The sequence below is a fragment of the Zootoca vivipara genome, chromosome 16 (assembly GCF_965207765.1).
Source record: "Zootoca vivipara chromosome 16, rZooViv2.hap1.1, whole genome shotgun sequence".
In the NCBI taxonomy this organism is placed as follows: domain Eukaryota; kingdom Metazoa; phylum Chordata; class Lepidosauria; order Squamata; family Lacertidae; genus Zootoca; species Zootoca vivipara.
Window position 1 is genome coordinate 33,462,835 of NC_142599.1, and position 20,612 is coordinate 33,483,446.

The window sequence follows — 20,612 nt, forward strand, 5'->3', positions numbered from 1 at the left end:
GAGTCTAGGGCTTGCTGATCAGTAGGTCGGCGGTTCGAATCCCTGCAACGGGGTGAGCTCCTGCCCACCTAGCAGTTCAAAAGTGCAAGTAGATAAATAGGGACCGCTCCGGCGGGAAGGTAAACGGCGTTTCCGTGCGCTGCTCTGGTTTGCCAGAAGCAGCTTTGTCATGCTGGCCATATGACCTGGAAGCTGTCTGCGGACAAACGCCGGCTCCCTCAGCCTATAGAGCGAGATGAGCGCCGCAACCCCAGAGTCGGACACGACTGGACCTAATGGTCAGGGGAACCTTTACCTTTACCTGGAGACGCCACAGATTGAACTTGGGACCTTCCTTACAAAAGTAGGTACATCCCTTATCCACACATTGCTACAGTTCCCAGAGTGGTATAACAACCCATCCTTCTTCCCAGGGACCTGTGGGAATTGTAGCTCTGTGCCTCCTAACAACTCTCAGAGCCTTGAAACTACAGTTCGCACGATTCTCTGGGCGACGCAGTGGTATCAGAGTGCTTTAAATGGATGGTGAGGATGGGGTCTGAAATGCTCAGCACACAGCAGACATTCACAAGCCATGTGAACCCACATGCGAGAATACTGCTTGCGACAATCTTTCTGCAGTTTGTGTGTTAATTTCCTGCGTAGAAATTCCTCCACAGGAGGAACCTGTGAATGTGACCTAGCAATATCCCTCCCCCCCCAAAAAAAAACCCTCTGCGCCAAAGATGGGGAACCAGTGGCTCTCCGACTCCCATCAGCGCAGTCCAGCGGATGATGGGAGTTGTAGTCCAAACACATCTGGTGGGGCACAGCTTCCCCGCCTTTGGCTCAACAGGGCTGGGAAACACAAGATTTAATAGCCCCATAAAGAATCTTGGGAGTATTTCCACACACACACAATCGTACTCAGATGTCTACCCACTAAAATGTGGCAAAATTTAAGTTGGTACCCTTCTCCCTCCTGTTAAGATAATACTACCCATACTACTGATGTTTCTAACACTGTTCCCTGCTTGCAGAGCATGAGGACTAGAAACCTTCCATGAATAACACGGCAGCCTGTCTTTTAAAAAGAAAATGGTAAGAAGTTTAAAGGTTTCCTAATTCAAGCTACAGTATTCCCCAACCGACCCCAGTTGGCTCTCTGTTTTAAAAGGGGCAGGGAGCGTTGGATCCTCGTCTGAAGACTGAGAAATAAGACAGAGAGATGTGTGGAGCTTTTGTACGCAGGACCCTCTAACGAAGACCACCTCCCAACCTTTCCTCCGCCCATCCTGGACCAATCAGCAGCTGTGCAGCTCATCAGCACACCAGTCACATCTGCCCTTGTCCGGGAAAACACACACACACACAGAGAGAGAGAGAGAGATACACACCAGTGTGACACAGGGACCTGCTTAAAAAGGAAGAGGGGCGTGGACCCCAAAGATTTTTGGGGAGAATAGGACATCTTTTCTGCAGGGAGTCTGAGGACAACAAGAACAACCGCCGCCGTAATCTCGGAGCAGGCATGAAAGACTTAAAAATAAAGGGGATGGGAGACCAAACTCAGGCAGGTGGCATCAGTTGCATCTCTAATACAATATTTGGAGGAGGAGATCAGGTTGTGTTGATGTCCGATCTGGGAAAATCCCAGGCTGCAGTTCACCCAAGTGTCTAGAAAAAATGTAAGAACCGTGGCTCTTTTGGAACTCTGCAGCCATTTTTTAAAAAAAAAAATCAAACCCCGCAAACTCCCAGAAATGCAAAGTGTTTCTCTGGCCTAGGGGTAATCCACTAAGGCCATACGAAAGGTGATGGGACGGGTGATGGAGCGAAGGCCTAGCGGTGAAGCCATCTTGGAGCTCTCCAAACCAATGGCAAACCTCCATCTCGTTGTGTGTTTACAGGAAATGTGGTCCTGAGGATAGTGGCACAAATAAGTCAAAGCAGGCAGAAATAGACCAGTGGGGCACATTCTCTCTCTCTCTCTCTCTCTCTCTCTCTCTGTATGTGTGTGTGCAAGACTCCGCATTGATGAAACAGGTTTGGGGGCGGGGGACAAGGCAGACATCAAAAAAATTCATTCCCTCCCAGATCCTGGATAAGAGCGACCTGCTTCAGCAGCAGTTGGAACGAGAGGAAAACTGGATATTCATAAACACAAACAAGCTTTGTACGGACGGGAAGAAATGCTCCCTAATGTCTCTCCAGGGGAATGGGGGAAAGCAACCAGCTTCGCAGCGGTGGAGGAAATGGGGCATCGTCTCATCTCCATCCCAAGAAGGGCTCCTGTGCTCGGTTCCCAAAGCCTAGCACCCTAAGGCCACAGGAACAGCTTTCAATGCTGTCAGGTCAAAATGTCTCCAGAGCAACCTCAGCCTTATGACAGGTGTCTTGCAGGGGATTGTTTATGGTTTGTCTAAACACCCGGTGACCGGGGCCCCACAAGGACCTATTCCGCCGATAATTTATCCCCAAAATCCCGGCGCGCAAGGCTATGTACGGCGCGTGCGGCTGCAGTGAAACCAACACTGCCGCACTGCTCCGCCATAAATATCCCCGACGCGCCGGCAACTCGGCTCTGCGGCAGGGACCCCCCACCCCCCCCAACAACACGCCTCGGCTCACCACAAAAGGCGGGGGCCTAGCACCCATGGCGCGGTTGGCAGGGAGGTAAAGCAAAGACCGAAGGGAAAGGGAGCGTTCCCTGACACCCCAGCAAAGGCAACCATCGAATGGCTAGGCCCCCAAAAGGAGTCCACGGCACCCAGGGGGAAAGGTTTGGTTTGGGGTGCAGAGCTCTCACGGGAAATAAGTCAAGCCAGGTGAGCTAGGCCCGTTGTGACCATTGCCATCACTGCTGCCAAGGCAGCCCCAGTGCATTGTGGGTCAGGCTCTGCAGAGCAGATCTACCTGAGCCCTTGATACAGCTCCTTAGCAACCATCCTCTCTCTTCAACTGCCACCCCCACCCCTGTGCCACACACACACACACACACACACACACACAAAACCCACTAAAAGTCAGGCCAGGTTAGAAAGCTTTTTAACCGTAGGAAGGGGGCTGGAAGTGTGGGGAGGTCCCCCCCCCCAGCAAAGGGCCCTGCGTCCGCTGCTCCACCATTGTGTGGCGCCCGCCAGCGCCCAATTCAGAGGCGCAATTTATGGGGCCTGGGCTTCCGCCTCAGAACACATTCTCAAAGGAGACGGTCCTCCCTCGAGGCACACAGAAAAGAGGCGCGGGAGAGGGAACGGACGGAGGGCGTGGGACCCAGACGCACCAAGGACGGATGGACGGACAGACACTGGGGAGCAGGAGGGAGAGAAATTTGCAGGCAGCCAGGCACACGTGGACTCCAGGCTCGACCCGTCCTTCCCAGCATCGGTTAACAGCCAAGTCCCAGAGAAAATGGAAGCCACAGACACAAAGCGCACGGATATGCCACCAGGGAGTAGGAAGCAAGACCTGGCCTGAGTGGGCCTCCAGAGGGTCACCCTGTTCCCAAGCCACGTCAGCACCCGTTTTTAGAGTCCTGTGCCTGGCGCCGCCCACTGGTCTCCCCATGGCGACGGTGTCCCTTCCTTCGCTTCACCCCATGGACAGAGCATTAGAGATGCAACACACAGGCGCTGTTAACTCCCCCATTGATCTGGCTCCCTGTGGCTCTGTTCGGCAGCCATTACAATTTCCAGATTATTACTTAAAGCCCCCATTGATTTAATTATTTTTTTAAAGCGAAGGGATGGAATCACGCAGAGAAACGGCGACTCGGCAAAGGTGTCCCACCTTGCAAAACAACACTTTTCCGTTCACGGGGAAGTCTCCAGATCTGGGCCACTCGTGGCACCAGCAGCCGCCGGTCAAGCCAAACGCACGGTGGAGCATCGACAAAGCCACTTGGGAATCAACGCCGCGGCTCGTTGGAGGTTCGATCCCGGAGGAGCTAGGCACGTAAATAAAAGGGGGGTAGGCATCCTACACAAGCCGAGAACCACATCTTCCTCAGCAAAGGATTGCTGCCACACAGCAGGCCCTGCCTGGGCCCTGTAAAGAAATCAGGTGGCTTTGTTGGTTAATCAGCTTCCCGCCACATGAGGGGGGGGGGGAAACATTGCTGGCCACCAGGAATCCACCAGGAATTCAAGTGGACCACACATGAATGAATAAAGAGGGATAGGCCAAATTATATACCTTCCCCCCCCATTCACACTTAAGTATCACTTCAAAATACAAGCACCAGGCCCGTGGAAGCAGCTCTAACTGCGAGACTGACTCATATTAAGCAAACTGGGGGGGGAGGTGTGTACAATCCCCATCTCACTTGCTATCTATCGCCAGCGTGTTTACACAGAGCCCAGCGGTCACTAGAACAGGGCTAAATGACGCTCCTTCTGAAACAAAAGAGAATCAAGAGACGGTGTGTGCGATAAATATCTTTCAGATCCCTCCCACTTGGGGAAACAAAATGCCCTTAATGCCTCCAGCTTTCAAACCGTGCAGCTACCCGCTGTCAGGCCCCCTGGGCTGGGGATGCAGAGGGGATAAAGTCATGAGGTTAACCCCCCCCCACACACACACCACTGCACACCTTCTCTCTGTGTGTGTTCCCAACAAACACTCACATACAGGCAGCCCGTTTCCTTTGCGGGTGTCCTGGCAAATTTACAAAGGAAGGGGTCAGCCAGGTGAGCCCCCTTTGGAAAGGGTGAAAAGGTGACACTGAAAGGCCTCAGGTGAGCAGGAGCAGCCTCTGTCCTTGCATGCAGGTGGTCCTAAGTTGGATACCTGGCATCTCCCTGCCTGAAAGAGCTGCTGCCGGTCAGTGTAGACCGCACTGAGTTAGGTTAGAAGCACCAAGTCTCTCTCTGACTCCAGAGAGGGCTATGGTAGGATGAACACAGAGGGTTTTAAAAGAGGCATTTAAAAAAGAGGGGGGGGATGATTAGGCATCAATCAGGCAGCTTCTGTCCCTTCTCTCTCTCTCTCTCTCTCTCTCTCTCTCTCTCTCTCCCCAAATCCCTGCATGAATGTTCAAGAGAGACAGATTCTCCCTTGGCACTTTGCCTTTCTCTTTGCAATAAACACCCCACAGCCTTCCCTCTCTCTCGCTAAGCAGCAGCCAGTTAGGAGGAGGAGGAAGAAGGAGAAGAGGAAGGGGGGGGGAAACCTCGCCCAGTTCCCAGAGGAGCCCCGGCACTGCCTGGGCACGTGCCACGGGGTGCTCCGGGGATGCAAGGCGGGCAGGGCGCTCGACGTCTCCCCGCATCTGCCGTGCCTACAGATAGGTAGGTAGGCGTGTGTCCTACTCTGCCAGTCTCGCGGCTCAGCCCCACAAACAGCCGGGGAACGAGTGCCAGGGCTGGCGAGGGTTTGTCACACGGAGTCACACCTAGGCTCGGATATATAGGTCACGCCACACACAGATGATCAAGGTTGGGCATCCTGTCTGTGGCGAGAGTCCTGGGGGTAGCAGCAGGCATGGGGAGATCTCGATCGGGAGGGTTATAGGGGGGGGAGAAGGGCAGAGCGTGCCCCCCCCCCACAAATAGTGTGTGCCACCCAAGTTTTGGGTGCTGGTAGTGCCCACGGGGGTGCAAAGGGCACGTTGTCCACGCACCACGTTCTTCTCTCTCTCACACACACAGAGGGATCTGTTGCCCTTCAACCGCGGTCTGATCGAGGAGCTTCCCCCCCAACCCCGCCAATATCTGAACTAAGGAGAAATTGTCCTTAAAAAAAAAAAACCGACGGTCAAGGAAATAAACAAATAAACTCGCTCGGAAAGCGCAGACAGCCCCGCTCCCCCTCTAAACACACCTCACTATAAAGGCCACGGTGCCTGGATTTAGGGGGATTTGGCGGGGGGGGGGACAAGAAGTGCAGCACAGCTGCAATTGCAAAAAGGGGAAACAGAGGGGGGAAACAGACGGTGGGGGGGACGGAGACGGGCGAGGAGAGACGGGGGTGCCGGTGAGTTGTGGGGTGGAGAGAGAGAGAAGAGAGACTGGGGTCCCAGTCCAGACAGCCGCCAGACTGGGGGAGGGGGCGATTAGAAAGGAAAGAGGGTGGAGAGAAGAGGGGGGGGAAGCAGAGGAAGCTTCATATTCTGCAGGATCTCTCCCGACGCACAGACAAAAAGCAGACAACCCCGCTCCCTCCCCCACAAATGAAATCTCTGCTCCCCCATCCCCAGGTTCTGGCGACGAGCGGACCCCTATCCCCACCGCGCACGTGCCCTCGCCCCGTCCACGTGCACGCGCACCCCCTCCTCCCAGACACCCCCTCCCCCCTTATGCGGTGCACGCGCGCCCTCTCCCACCTCACCCGCCGACCCCTCTTTGCCTAAAACCCACCTTCGCCTCCCGCGCCGGTGCAAATTCCGTGGGTCCAGGGATATACAGGCGCAAACGGACAAACGGAGCCCGATCTCTTTTCTCCTTGAAGCCCCCTTAAAAAAAAACACCGACCCCCCCCCATCCCGCTCCCGCCACCCCACTCCCAACTCCCACCCCCCAAACCACCGGGTCCGGTACTCACTGCGGGTTGGAGCTGTTCCAATGCACCGCGTGCCGGTTGCCGAAGCTGCCGGCGGGGCCGTGGCACAGCAAGCAGAGCAGCGGGAGGAGCAGCAGAAGCGGCGGGGTAGGCGGCGGCGGCAGCAGGAGCGCGGCCATCCCGCCGGCTGGGGCAGCGCGGCGCCAGGCGCGACCGTGCACGAGAGGCGAAGCCGCCGGAACGGAGAGCGAGGGCGAGAAAGAGATCCAAAGGCGATCGGAGCCGCCGCCGTCCTCCTCCTCCTCGCCGCCGCCGGAGCCCCCAGCGCCGCCGAGGCTCCTCCTTCCCTCCTTCTTGCGCGCCTCCGGCCCCGGGACCGCCCCCTTCGCGCGCTCCCTGCACGCCGCGCGCGCTCGATCTTTCCCACGGGCTCCCCACGCTGCGCGCCCGACGCGTCTCTCCATCTATTGGGGGTCCCTTTCCTGGCGCGCCCTTTGCTTTCGATTACAGGCGGGGGAGGCGTGTCCGTGTCCGGCCACTACGCCCCGCCCCTTTTTAAAGAAAGCCGCCCCCCTCTCGCAGAACATCTGGAGAACCCCCCCTCCCTTTCAAACACACACCTTTCCTTCCTCCTTCTCCCCCATATAAAATATTACATTTGTGCCAAGGCTGTTTTGAATTCTGCTGGGAGTCAAAAATCACAGGGACAGGCCGGTGGGCATGGGCAGAGTGCCTTTGCCTCAGCATTTCCCTGGGGCTTTGTCCTTGGGACTCACTTGTGAATGAGAGAGGGGGTGAGGTGAGGCTGATGTTAAAAACATCAATAATATTTTTAATTCCGTGAAAATAGGGGGAGTTGGCCACCGGAGGGAAAGGGCCTCTGAGTGCACCTTATCTGCAAAGGTTTAAAAGCTGCCTTTGAATGCCACAACTTTGCAGCGCTCAGTATGTGGGGAAATCCAGCGGGGACGCAGCCTCTGAGCATGGGCAAAGGGCCTTGCCATCAGCAGCCACTGGACATCTGGGAAGTGGAAGGAAAGTCAGGTTTATAGGGGAACAATTTCCAGGCTGGAGCGAAAAGGCCCCCCTCGGCCCCTGGCAAACTCTACAGTTTAGGAAATAATTGTTGCCAGGTGGTGAACATCTGGAAGAAAGCTAGAGGTTGTCTTTTATCTCCCCACTCTCCATCCATCCCCCAAACAGAACCGGGAGCAGGCTCCATCCAGAGGGGGGGGACGACAACCCACCATACTCAGCCGCAGAACTAGTTTCTATGCCAGGGACGACAACAACAACCTGTGAAAGGATAATGAGAAGAGAAAAGTGCCTCTGAGGGGGTGCAGAGTGCTGTTTCCCCTCCTTCTTCGCAGAGTGGCAGCCAGCCTCCCTGTGTTCTGAGATCAGGAATCACAGCTTCCAGGGGAAAGGGTGCGGTTTGCTTGGCACTTATCCTGTAAAACAACCAGCAAAGAATGTCCCGGAATGGACTCCAGAGAGTGGACTTGGTGGGGTCCTCAATGGCAGAGCATCTGCAGGTTTGAAACTCGCCACCACTACCACCACCTCCCTGGCTACTGTGTGTGCACTGTGGTCTCATGTGGTAAACTGGGGAGGCCTCCCTGGGATCCCCCAAAAATGCTGATCCAGAAAACCTGGGAGGCAGACAACACCTTCCCGCCCACCGGGGAGAAAATCAACGCCAGCCGGCAGGGCCCAGCCCTTGCCTGAACATGTCTGGGGCTGTGGCCATGGCTGCGGCTCAGGCGCGTCAGGAATGTCGCCCCAGGTCCTGGGCCAAGGTGCGAATGCTGCCCTGGGACTGAGAAAGGAACACTGTGCCAGGATGACTCCACCCTTCCCTCCTGCTTGGCAAAGCAACAAAGCGCAGCAGGCCACTTCCCTGAAGCAGGAAAAATCTGTGGCCCTCTGGATGTTGCAGGACTACAATGCCCATCGTCCCTGACCAGTGGCCATGCTGCCTGGGGGTTGATGGGAGCTGCAGTCCAATGATATCTAGAGTAGCTTCTAGGCAGGAGAACAGGGAGGGGGGCCCCCATTGCCCTCTAGATGCTGCTAAGACTACAACTGCCATCAGCCTTGACCATTGGTTGTGCTGGTTGGGAGCATTGTCCATGCTGGCTGCTGGGAGATGGAATTCAGCAACATGTTCCCTTCTGGGCAGCCTTCCGGGGGGGTGGCACATGTCTATGGTGGGTGGAGCCAGGGGCAAAAGTGGGCGGGGCAACAGTTTCTACGCATATGCTCAAACCCCCACTACCACCACCACTTCCCTAACCACCATCCTTAGAAGCAAGAGGCATGCTCAGAAACCAGCCAGGCAAAAACACAGGGGGCAGCTTGTGGGCTAAGATGGTCAAGCCAGGAGTATCCCAGACCCTGAGATTTCAGAGCCCAAACCTGAGACCAAGGGGTGGCCCCTGGTGATGTATTGTGGGGGTCTCTGATTTTTCTTCCTCTCTGCTTCCTCCCTCCACTGAGTCCTGGAGATGTAGATTAATTGGGAGAGGGGAAGAAAGAGCGGAGAAGAGCAGACCCAACCCCCAGAATCTATGCAACAATTTGCAACCCATAGTGCCAAGCAGAAGCTTGCCAGCTCCATGCATAGTCTTCTTGATGAGAAATAATCATTAAAGGGACTCTCACCCACCTGGAGATTCAAGCCCTCCCCCTGCCACCCGGAGGGGGAGTGAGGCAAACCTGGAGACTTCAGGTCAGCCCAGGAGTGTGTTGACAGTTGGCCATTGTGGACAGTTTCAAGGGCCAAACAGAGCTGCCTGGAGGGTCGCTACCCCAGGTCCAAAAGGTGCCTTCCCTTCCTGGCTTAAACGAACTTCTCTCCTCCTTCTATTCTCCCTCTCCTTCCAGGTTGGTGCCCTGCCCGAGAAACACCAAGGTTAGGCCATGTCTGCTGAGATGAGTAGCAACCTTTGGAATGAATTTCCTCTCTATTCACGGAATTATCACTGCCTGACACGCCCCTTTAAAAAAATCATCTCATTATCACACTCCTTAGGAAAGGTTGGGCATGTATGAATGGAAGGAGGGAGAGGGGTTCTCTTCTTCTTTTTTACAGTGCAAGGACTCAAGGGTTCTCCCACCCTTGTATTTGAAGATCAGGTCACTCAGCAGGAAAGAGGGCAGAGGACAGGTTCTTAATGTAAAATCTTAGTCCTCCTCGTTCAAAATAGAGAGCTGGTTTAAAGGGGAGCACAGGAAGCTGCCTGATACAGTCAGAGACATTGGTCTGTCTAGCTCAGTACTGGCAACACTGACTGGCAGCAGCTCTCAGGTTTGAATTAGCAGCATGGAAAACACTGGAGATGGGATCTGGGATGTTCTGCACACCGAGCAGGTGGCCCTTCCTCTAAATGTATGTGATCTCTGACTGCTTGGGACAGGTGTCAAGAAGATGCTACTGAACTAGAACTCCCGACAGCTTGATGATGGGAGCTGTATTTCCGCAACATCTTGGATGGCCAAAGGTTCCCCCAACCGTCTTACGCAGTGCTTTACTTCTTCATGGGGTAAGTTGAGGCAGACATTTAGAGGCTTAGAAAGCAGAGAGGTGGAATCCGCAATCCTCCTCCCCTCCTTCAGTGGGGAGCTGACTTTGTACTTATCTGCCTCCATAGCCCCTGCCACTTATTAGAACATAAAAATCCATCCTTGGTTCTGTGAGTGTGTGTGTGTGTGTTTTTAATCACATCAGAATATAACTTGGGCAGGGGTATAGTTGTGATGTAATTTTTCATCTGGCAATATTTTGTGAATCATGGGATGTATGCGCGCTATGCAAAAATCACAATGTGGGAAAAATCGCGAAGCCAGCCAACATGTCTGCCTCAACTGGAAAACCAGTTATGCTATGAGCAAGGGTACGAGGGTAACTAACCCATTAACCAGAGGCCTTGGAAAAAGTGAGAAAGTGGTGCAACCTCAAGTTATGGACGTGATACTAGGGAGAGGGGCCTTACAGACAGGGGTTGATGATTCTCACGTGAGAAGCCAGATCAATAAATAACCGGGTATAAAATACACTTCCGTGTTGAAGAGAAATATTTCAGGTAATGTCTGAATGTAAGATTAAGAAGGGCAGTGATTAATGGATATCCATGAGGTAATACATAAATGCACGATATACAATACAGCCAACATTTATACATAGCTCCATCCTTATTTCAGACATCGGGACATGTGTATCGCGATGTTTAGCTGGTGATACACCATGATGTTGAAAACCAGGTATCACCCGGCTCTCGAATCCAGCAGTACCCGCATGCCTAAAAAAGCTGGCAACCCCTTGCCCTGGACCTTGTTCTGTACGGAAAGAAATCAACCCTCAGAACAGAAATCGTTGCAGATTCATTTCCCCTTGCTCTGTTGTCTCCCGTTGTGAGGTTTTCTAGACTGCAAGTGCCTCAGGACAGAGAACTGTCTCTCACTTATTTATTTATTTGGCATAGCGCCATGTATATAGATGGTGCAACAAAAGCCACAATAAAAATCTGTACTTTTGGAACACTGTTTATTTGTTCTGCATTTACGATAGAGTACAATATCGCCACCTGGTTTTGCATGATGGTTCCTGAGATCTAGAAGCAGGTTTTTTGTCTTTCTTTGGATATAACTGGGCACCATTTTGAATTGAGATGGTGGACTGGCGCTTGCACGGATTTTAAGCACCGATTTCAAAATTGCGATAATTTTTTGTTTGTTTGAATTGGTTGTGCTGGCTGATGGTAGTCCCATCAACATCTGGAGGGCCACAGGCTCCCCATCCCTGCTCTACACCTCTCTAAGTGTATTCCCTATGTGGTCCCTGATTGGTTGGGACATGTGTCAGTGACAGGGGTGGGTGGGGAAGCTGTGGCTCTCCAGATGTTGATGGGCTTCAGCATCCCTGCTGGATCAAGCCAAAGGCCCATCTACCCCAGCATCCTGTTCTCACTGGGGCCAAGCAGATCCTTGTGAGAAACCGGCATCAACTCCAACCGCTGGCCGTGCTGGCTGATGGGAGTTCAAGCACATCTTGGAAGGCCACAGGTTCCCCACAGGCCTGGGCTTAAAGCTACTGAGCAGCAAAATGTGCATGCATGCTCACACACAGCAACGCATGTGTAGGCGTGCGTCAGGCATGGTTGGGGAAGGGCTGCTCACCTCTGCCCAGCCGCAGAAAGGTGGGTCATGTGTTTGTGTCTATGCGAGGCTGGCTGGAAGTGAATGGGGAGAGAGAGGCTGCTTAGATGCCTGTCAGTAGCCCCAGCTGGGAAGTTGTGGGAAGGGAGGAGGCTGGCGAAACAAACGCCGAAAGACCAAAAAAAGCTTCAATTAATTATTCATCTGAGGAAGTGAAGTGTAGAAAATACAACATGGAAAAAAACAAGCTCTGAACGACTGGGCTGATGGTTGGAGCGGGCAGGGTGGCTGCAGGGGGGGGGGTTAGAAAAAAAGGAGGGGTGGAAGGTACAAGGGGAGGGGGCAAGGAGAGAACAGCAGTCCCAGAGGCTCTGTGTGAGTGTGTGTGTGTGTGTGTGTGTGTGATGGAGGCAGCTGGCCATTAACCCTTCGGGTGCTGACACTGCAAGCAGGGCTGTCAAATCCTCCAGGTGCTGGCTGCTGGATTCCTACCTCCTGTCACCCATAACCATTGAGCCATGGTGGCTGCTCAGCCTGATGCATGTTTGGAAGTTGAGCAACAGCTGGGTGGGCTGCAGGGTTCCCCTCCCGCCACACCCCTGTCCTAGACACATATCCCAACCAATTAGGGATCCCATATTAAATGCACTTGCAGAGGTGCAAAGCAAGGATGGGGAGGAGGGCTGGGCGACATCTGGTTTTCAACATCACAATATATCACCAGCCAAACATTGTGATATACTAACGTATCACAATGTCTGGAATAAGGATGAAACTATGTAGAGTCAAACAGTAGGGCTGGGAGATAACTGGTTTTCAACATCTCAATATATCACCAGCCAAACATTGTGATATACTGATATATCACAATGTCTCAAATAAGAACAGAGCTATGTAGAGGCATTGGGCTGGCTTCACATCTCAGAATTATGAAACCAATATGATATGGACTTCAAACTGGACAGCCCTAATGAGGAGACCATGGACCTCCAGATATTCTTAGACTCCAACCCGTCAGCCACAGCCAGCATGGCCAATAGTTCCAAGGAGGATGGGAGTTGTAGTTCAGCAACATTGGGAGGGGCACAGGTTCCCCACCCCGTCCTAGGCACATGCCCCAACCAATCAGGGATCACATATGAAATGAACTTACCCAGCCAATATAGCCAACAGTCAGGGAAGATGGGTGTTGGAAGTCCAATATCTGGAGGGCCACGAGCTCCCCAACTCGTGCTTTACACCTCCATAAGCGCATTGAACCTGTGAGCCCTGGTTGGTTGGGACACGGGTAAAGGACAGGGGTGGGAAACACTGTGGTCCTCCAGATGTTGCTGGACTCCAGCTCCCATCATCCCTGGCCAGGCTGGCTCACAGGAGTCAGGAGTCCAGCAACATTTGGGGTTAAGCTCCAGCTGGAGGCCATGAAACACCCTGCGCATGCTCAGAGGCACTGCGCTCTTAACCTCCTCACTTTTTCTGGATCTGAAACAGGTATTGCGACCGAGTTTCTACAGCCACATGCCACGGCAAATAAAGCAGAGTGTTTTTAATGCCATTGCCGTTAGGGGAATCTGTATTTTGTTCTCTAAATCTTATTATTGCAATTGTAATTATACAAATGTTCTGATCTTTATGTTGTATTGATATTATGCTATGTAGTGACATTTGCGTTGTATGTGGTGAAGCGCCCTGGGAACTTCTGTCGAAAGGCGGTATATAAATTTAATTAATAATCTAGTCCCCCTCCCGAAATGTAGAGATTCAGCTCTTTTGAGTCTCACCTCTGCCACAGACACATTGAAGTAGCCAAAATAATTATTTACACAGCCTCCACCCACCCACCCCTCCACCACGACGCAACTCATGATTCTGGCCGACATTGCAAGGTTGTCGTTTGCAAGATTGTTGCAAGGGTAGCCAATCACTGATCTGTGCATGTCTTAGGAGGAGGGAGCTACACCATTTCAGCCGCACCATTTCTACCCGCATAACAACCCAAGTGGAATAAATTAGGGTGAGAGATAGCAAGTGGCCCAAGCTCACTCCGCGAGCTTCGTGGCTGATTTGAACCCGGATCTTCCCAGTTTTCGCCTTGCACTCTAACCACTGCCCCACACTGGAAGGTCAGGAACCGGCTTATATAACAGATCTGAAGTACAGTAGGCCGAACAGACGCCTGAGACATCATGCAGACACCAGGATTATCTGGGAGCTTCGAACATCACCTAGTAAGCTGAATCTTGGCAGACAGATAGTCTGGGACACCCCAATTATTACAGTCTGAAAGCAGGATTATCTGTATACAGCTCCCTCAAAATGCTGGGGCTTGCATTTAAAGGACATTTCAAAGCATGGATTCACCCCAAAAATAGAATCCCGGGAATTGTAGTTTGCCCCCCCCCCAGCTACACTCCCCAGCGCCTTTAAGAAATGACAGTTCCCAGGATTTGGGGGTGGGTGGGTAGTGGAAATCATGTGTGTACACAGCCAAAGGGTACCCCACAACAGCTAAGGCACGTAAAAGCTTAAAAAAAACACCACACATATATTCCAAGACCTCCTGACCCCTAAAAAAACAGAGCCCTAAAAAAGTTTCTGCCTATAGGGGGGGGAAGGGGGAGAAGACCTGCCACCAAATTTGGCACACATGCACACAGCAGTGAATACTAGAAAAACAGAGAAAACAGAGCATTTGACTGTCACCATGGAAGACAGTGTGGCGAGTGTTGCTCTAGGACCTGCGAGTCCTGGGTTCGAAACCCTATTCGTGTCATGAAACTCACTGGGTTGAACTTTGTGCCACTTGCTGCTTCCCAGCCTAACCTACCTCACAGGGTTGTTGCAGGGATTAAATGAGGAGGGGGGAGCCACGTACGCCACCTTGAGCTCCCCGGAGAAATATGTGGGATATGAAGGCCATCAATCTGGATTTTTCTAATCCTCTTTTAATCTAGGTTGGTGGTAGTTTAACTAAATATTTTCGGCAGATGATTGATATATAGATGGAGGGATAGACAGACAGACCTCATAGGTCAGGACTCCAGAACAGAGTCTGACACAGATGCATATATATGGAACAGAAAATTGGGATGGGACCGGCTTCCACCAGTTTCGATTTGGAGTGTGTGGGGGACATGATCCTATAGCAGCCAGGAACATAACCCACGGCAGCCAGGAACTTGCACAACTTTGCAGAAAAGAAGCTTCGCCAACGTATCTGCCCGAGTGTAATCGTACACACAGATATACTCACACAACACAACCGTTGGTTTGTGCCCCCTTTGGAAAGCATGCTTGCACGAAGGATACAGAACATTTTCCCCACCTCCCTGGTTTTTATTCAGCGTGCCCGCCAGGGTACACCATTTACCGCCGCGGTGGAGCGATGTGACTGACGGGCGCTCCGGCAGCGGCGAGGCTGGCACCCTTCCTCTCTTGGCACCTCACCAGAGACAAGATTGAGGCACGCTGCTTGCAGAAACCCCCCCCTTGCGATCTCCCGCCCACAGCGCAGCCGTCAGGAACCGTGGCAGGTTGACGGCACAAGCAGTGCCGACAGCGAGAACGGGCAGTGCCAATGACAACGGTGGATGAGTTCGTTACAGGCAATGGGGGGGGGGGGAAGAGGAGAGAGAGAGAAAGAAAGAAAGAGAGGGGGGAATGGAATTCACAGCTGAAGCTCCGTGGCAGGGAGCTACAAATGTGTTGGCTTTCTGTCTGGCTCTTTGTGCCAGCCACCACCTTCTGCCACTCTGTGCCACCCTGGCGCAGCAGTGGGAATTTCTCTCTCTCTCCCTCCCCCCCCCCCATCCACCGATGTATGGAAATAACTCCCCCTACACAGCATTCTCTTGTGGATGAAAACACACATAAAAGGCACACATGCCGTTATAAACACACCGCCGTCGTGTGGAAGGGGGACACCAGGCCCAACATGGAGCCTGCATCACGAGTGCATTTCTGGGCCACTCTGGGTGGCTTCCAACAAACATAAAAGCCCAATAAAACATCAAACATTAAAAACTCCCCAAAACAGGGCTGCCTTCAGGTGTCTTCAGAAAGTTGCACGATTATTTATTTCCTTGACACCTGATGGGAGGGCATACAACCGGACTGGTGTCATTACTGAGAAGGCCCTCTGCCTGGCTCCCTGTAGCTTCACTTCTCAAAGTAAGGGAACCACCAGGAGGCCCTCGGAGCTGGGCCCAGGCTGAACAATGGGGGTGGAGACGCTCCTTTGGGCATCTGCTTTGTGTGCAGAAGGTCTCGGGTTCAATCGCCAGCATCTCCAGGTGTTGCTGGGAGAGAATGCTACCTAAAACTCTGGAGAGCAGATGCCAGTCAGTGTAGAGTTGACAATACTAACGTAGATGGAGCAACGGGCTGAATCAGTATACAGTGGCTTCCTGTGTGCCCATCTCCTGATAAAGCTGAGGACATTCCCTGCATGAAAAGCCTAGAAAGAGTGCTGCTGCCGCTGTGCTGCCAATCAGTGTATGCAATAGAGCGCTAGATGGACCAGTGGTCTGACTCAGAAGAAGGCAGCTTCCTAGGTTCGTTCTTCCTACAGCTTTGTGGAATGAAGCACAGCCTGCATTCCTAGGTCTGTGTGGCACAAGGCACGTGAAGGCGATTTTGGGAGACATGCTGGTTCTGGAGGCGCTCGAGATTGAACCTGGGACCTTCTGCATGCCAAGCAGAGGCTCTGCCACTGATCAGCAGCCGTTCCTCGTGGGTAAGAAGGCGGTACACACGCAGCTTCCTAATCCCTACCAGCCCCAAAAGCCTCCCCTTGCCAGGTCCTGGGGGAACAACCCATGCCCGTTCCTTTGCTGACCAAGGGGGGAAGCAAATGACATCGCTCAGATTTGGCTCTGCTGAGCGCGAGGGGGTGGTTGTTTTTGTCGCTTTTTCGGCTCTGATTCATTTCCCCAAGCCGGTGGCAGTCGGCTCCGTTTCCACGTGCTGGCTCTGGGAGAACGCCAGGCTTACAACAACAACAACAAAATGGGGAGGGGGTAGGGTGGTCCGCCAGCGGGTGCCAAGCTGCCAGCACTCGGCAGAGTTCGGCCCTGGGACACCAGCAGGCAGAGAGAGAGCACACCGACTGCCCAGAGCAGGGGCAGCCAAATGCTTCCCAAAGGCGTTTCGGCAGCACAATGGCACACATCACCAAAATGAAGGAGAAGGACGGGTGCCTAGATCTGATGGAAAGATTAAGGAGGACCTGAGTCCAAATCTTGCCTCAAAGAAAATCTCCAGCACATTCGCATCACACATTTAAAGCTGTATCATGTCACTTGAAACAGTCATGGCTTCCACCAAAGGATTCTGGGAGCTGTGGTTTGTCAAGGGCGCTGAGAGTTGTCTGCGGTCCGCCTGTGGGGGGAATCGGTGTCTCTGCACAACGGCACCCTTAACAAACAACCGTTTCCCAGGATTCTCCGGGGGAAGCCATGACTGGAACCACCATGCTTTAAATGCAGGGCATGAACGTGGCCTGAATCTCTCCCTCGTGCGGCAGGGCCTGGATCCTGGACTTGGGTACCCCATACCTGCCAAGTGCCCCGGAGAAAACGGGACATCCCCTTTCTTCGTGTGAGACCACAGCGGGCATTTTGGCCGCCGCGATCTTGCATGATCCTGTCTGGCAAAAGGCGTCATCTTGTACGGCACCAAAAAGCATGCGTTTGGGGGCACCACATGAGATGCGCCTGAAAAGCGCTTTTCGGCAGACGAGCACGTCCCGGTTTTCGATTAGAAAAAGAAGTATGGTATAGTACCCCTACCTCAAGGTTGGGGAACCTCTGGCTGGCATGTTTCCAAGGGGCATAAGGAGGAGGCCTGCGGTGTGTGTGTGTGTGTGTGTGTGTGTGTGTGTGTGTGTGTGTGTGTGTTTGCATCTTTGTGTGTGTGAACTGCCTCCTCCTGCCCTGGTTAATATTTAACCGTGGCTTCCTGTGACAGAACAGCTCCCAGTGTAGTGCATAGACAGTGTTCAATAAATCATTGCACAGGGCGGAGGAGGCAGGAGCAAAGGGTTGGGTGGGTGGGTTGGGGGTGCATTGCAGCTGGAGCGGGCGGTGGGCGAGGGGGGGGGACGCGTGATAATGGAGATTGCCGAGCAGAGAGCGGGATAAATTATTCATTAAATAAATAAACACGGAGCGAGCTTGCAAGGAGAAGGCGGGAGCATCGCGGGGAAAGAGGCCTTGGCAAACAGGCCTGGCATGAAACTGTCACCCCCTCCGGGGGCCCCCGGCGGTGGAAACCTAGTCCACGTAAAAAGGGGGGTGAGGCACGCCCAAGGTGCTACGCGTGGCACCCGAGACGTGGAAGTCAAACAGTGGCTCCTCACGATCTGGCCGTCGCCCGCTAAACGCCGTGACCGGAGGAACGTGTCAAACAAATGTAGGACAAAAACCCGGAGTCTGTTGAACACGCCGTATTTTTAAAGGACGGTTAAAGCACATCCAAGGACCCTGGGAACTGTAGTTTACCCCCAACAAAGCAAACTTTCTTAGCACACTTAACAAACCGCAGTTCCCAGGATCCTTGGGGAGGAAGGGGTGTTTTAAATGCACGCCCTACATTTAAAGGACACCTCCCTCCCTCAAGAGTCCTGGGAACTGTGGTTTTGACCCCCACAGAGCTAAGATTCTCAGCACCCTTAGACAAACCACAGTTCCCAGGATTCTTGGAGGTGTGTGCTTTAAATGTATGGTATATGTGCAGCCATACTCTGCTTAATGGTATATGTCTTTGAATTAAAAAGCACATTTTTAAAATTAATGCGAAACCTAATTTTCTAAATGCTAATCATTTTGATTCAAATAAAACATCCCAAACAAAACTGGGTTTTAATTTTCTAAACAGTTCCATTGTTTTCTTCCAGCCTAATACAAATGAAACACTGATAACCACAAAATAAGAGTGACTGAGTAGACCAGGCTGAGCCCCACATGCAGTGCCCCAGCCCAAATGCCATTGCACCTCTGACAACAGTAGTCTCTCCTCTGAAAAAAGAATCCTGGGAAGTGTACTTTCCCCCTGAGAACGCTACAATTCCCAGCACCCTTAACTACTGTTCCCAGGATTCTTTTCATGTATGGTGCTTATGCTGACTTTAAAAAACCCATTGCGGTCACATCCACACCTCACATTTGAAGCAGTATCATACCACTTTAACCTACCATGGCTTTCCCCAAAGAATCCTGGGAACTGTAGTTTGTTAAGGGTGCTGAAAGTTGTTGGTAGGAGGCACCGATTCCTAGAGCTGCAATTCCCAGATTTCCCTAGAAGACAGACTGATTGCTAAAACACTCCGAGAACTCGGAGAATCGCTTGGCATCCCTGCAGAACATTGCTCAATTGAATGGTCTGTCCATTGCTCAATTGATTGATCAGTCCATTGCTCAATTGATTGATCAGTCCATTGCTCAATTGATTGATCAGTCCATTTATCAATTGATTGCATTTCTATCCAGCTTTTTCTTCAAGGAGCTTAAAGCAGCAAACATAATTTTCCTCATTTAATCCCCAATACAATACTGGAAGGTAGGCTGGCCCAAGGTCACACCCAGTGAGCTTCAAGGCCAAGGTGGAATTTGAACCCTGGTCCCACCCAGGTCCTAGCCTGACACTCTACCACAGTGGGTAGGCCTTGTTGTGTCATGCTGCCGGTCTGAATCCCCACCACGAACTCGGAAATGCTAGGACTGTATATCTCTGCACTGCAAAAACCCAGAATTCCTTCCCACCGCCCAGCTTCAGAAGAAGGTGACCGATGGAGAGCACTGCGTCCCCACCCACCCCAGTTCACCCAGATCCCACGGTTAGGGGGTGGGTGCCTTTCTCTCTTCCCCTGCCCATTGTTCCATTTCCTGTTTCCTTTTTTAGCACCACGGTGCCTATTAAAATTGAATGAGGCCCTCATGGCTTGTCGGGTTGAGTCAACGTCTCGCCAGTGCTGAGCCCGCTACGCTTCCCCACCCTCCCAGCGATGTCCAGGGGGCTACGCTGAAGATGGTGGCAATACGGACCACCTGTCCCCAGGGCGTCCATGGGGTTGCCAGCTGGCTAATATGTTTTGCAAGCTCAAAATGGGGGGGGGGAATGTGTGGGGGGGCAGGAGGGTGTTAAGCCTCCAGGTGGGTTCTAAGAGGCTCCGCCTGCAAATCGCCAGGTATTGCATTAGCCCCACCCCAGAGCCAACAGATTGCCCTGTGGCTCCACCCTTGGGTTGGCTAACTTTAGCTCTCGCATTCTAGCTATTCAGCTGCTAGGTGGACCAAGAGTCAGACTCTGGATAAGGCAGCCTCTTCCTATGTTCCTTTGACCCATGGCATAACCTGGCATGAAACAGCCCCCCCCAAGATTCCTATTTAAACCAGCCTTTATATTCAGAACCATGAGGACTAGCGTCTTGCTTTCTATTAGGCAGAAGGAGCCGCTGAGAAAAACTGGAGAGAGCACAAGAAGAGCTGCTGCTGGATGTCAAGGCGGGAGTCGGGAGCAAGTCGGTGATAACTCACAAGGTTGTCTGTGAAGTTGGCTCTTTATTCAAAGAAGCAAAACAGCATAGGCCTAGGGAGCACAGCAACTCTTCCCAGCAGGTCTCCCCACCTTCCACCGTTTTCTAAGGCTCCTCCCCTGGGCACTTCCCCAGCAACCTGAGAGTCCTTTGTCTTGTCACTCTTTGTTCCACCCTCGTAATACCTCTTCTGGTTCTGGGAGACCAGGGGGGAAGAGGAACTGGTCACACAGCAAGAGGGGGAGACTCCCTGGCTTCTTCAGCAGCCTGGCCACCCCTCCTCTCCAGCCTCCGCTTCTGCCTCTGATTCTGAACTGCTCTCTGCCGCAGCCTCTTACTGCCCACTAAACCCTGTTCCCTGTTCATCTTTGGACGTCTCCTCCTCCCAGCCTGCTTCCTCTGACCACTCATCGCCATCCCAGCAGCAACACTCCCCTGGCTCTGA

The 20,612-nt window shown here is 52.7% G+C and overlaps 1 protein-coding gene across 2 annotated transcripts in view; it reads right to left on the reverse strand.

Annotated features, from left to right (window-relative positions):
• EFNA3 (ephrin A3) overlaps positions 1-6,984 on the reverse strand; it is a 61,115-nt gene extending 54,131 nt beyond the window's left edge. The window contains exon 1 of one of the 2 annotated variants that reach the window (XM_035098967.3): positions 6,520-6,984. In XM_035098967.3, coding sequence (XP_034954858.2) covers positions 6,520-6,941 — 422 coding nt within the window. In that variant the 5' untranslated portion in view covers positions 6,942-6,984. The remainder of the gene's footprint in view (positions 1-6,519) is intronic. The other variant, XM_035098966.3, reaches the window with a different exon arrangement.
• Positions 6,985-20,612: the final 13,628 nt, after the last annotated feature.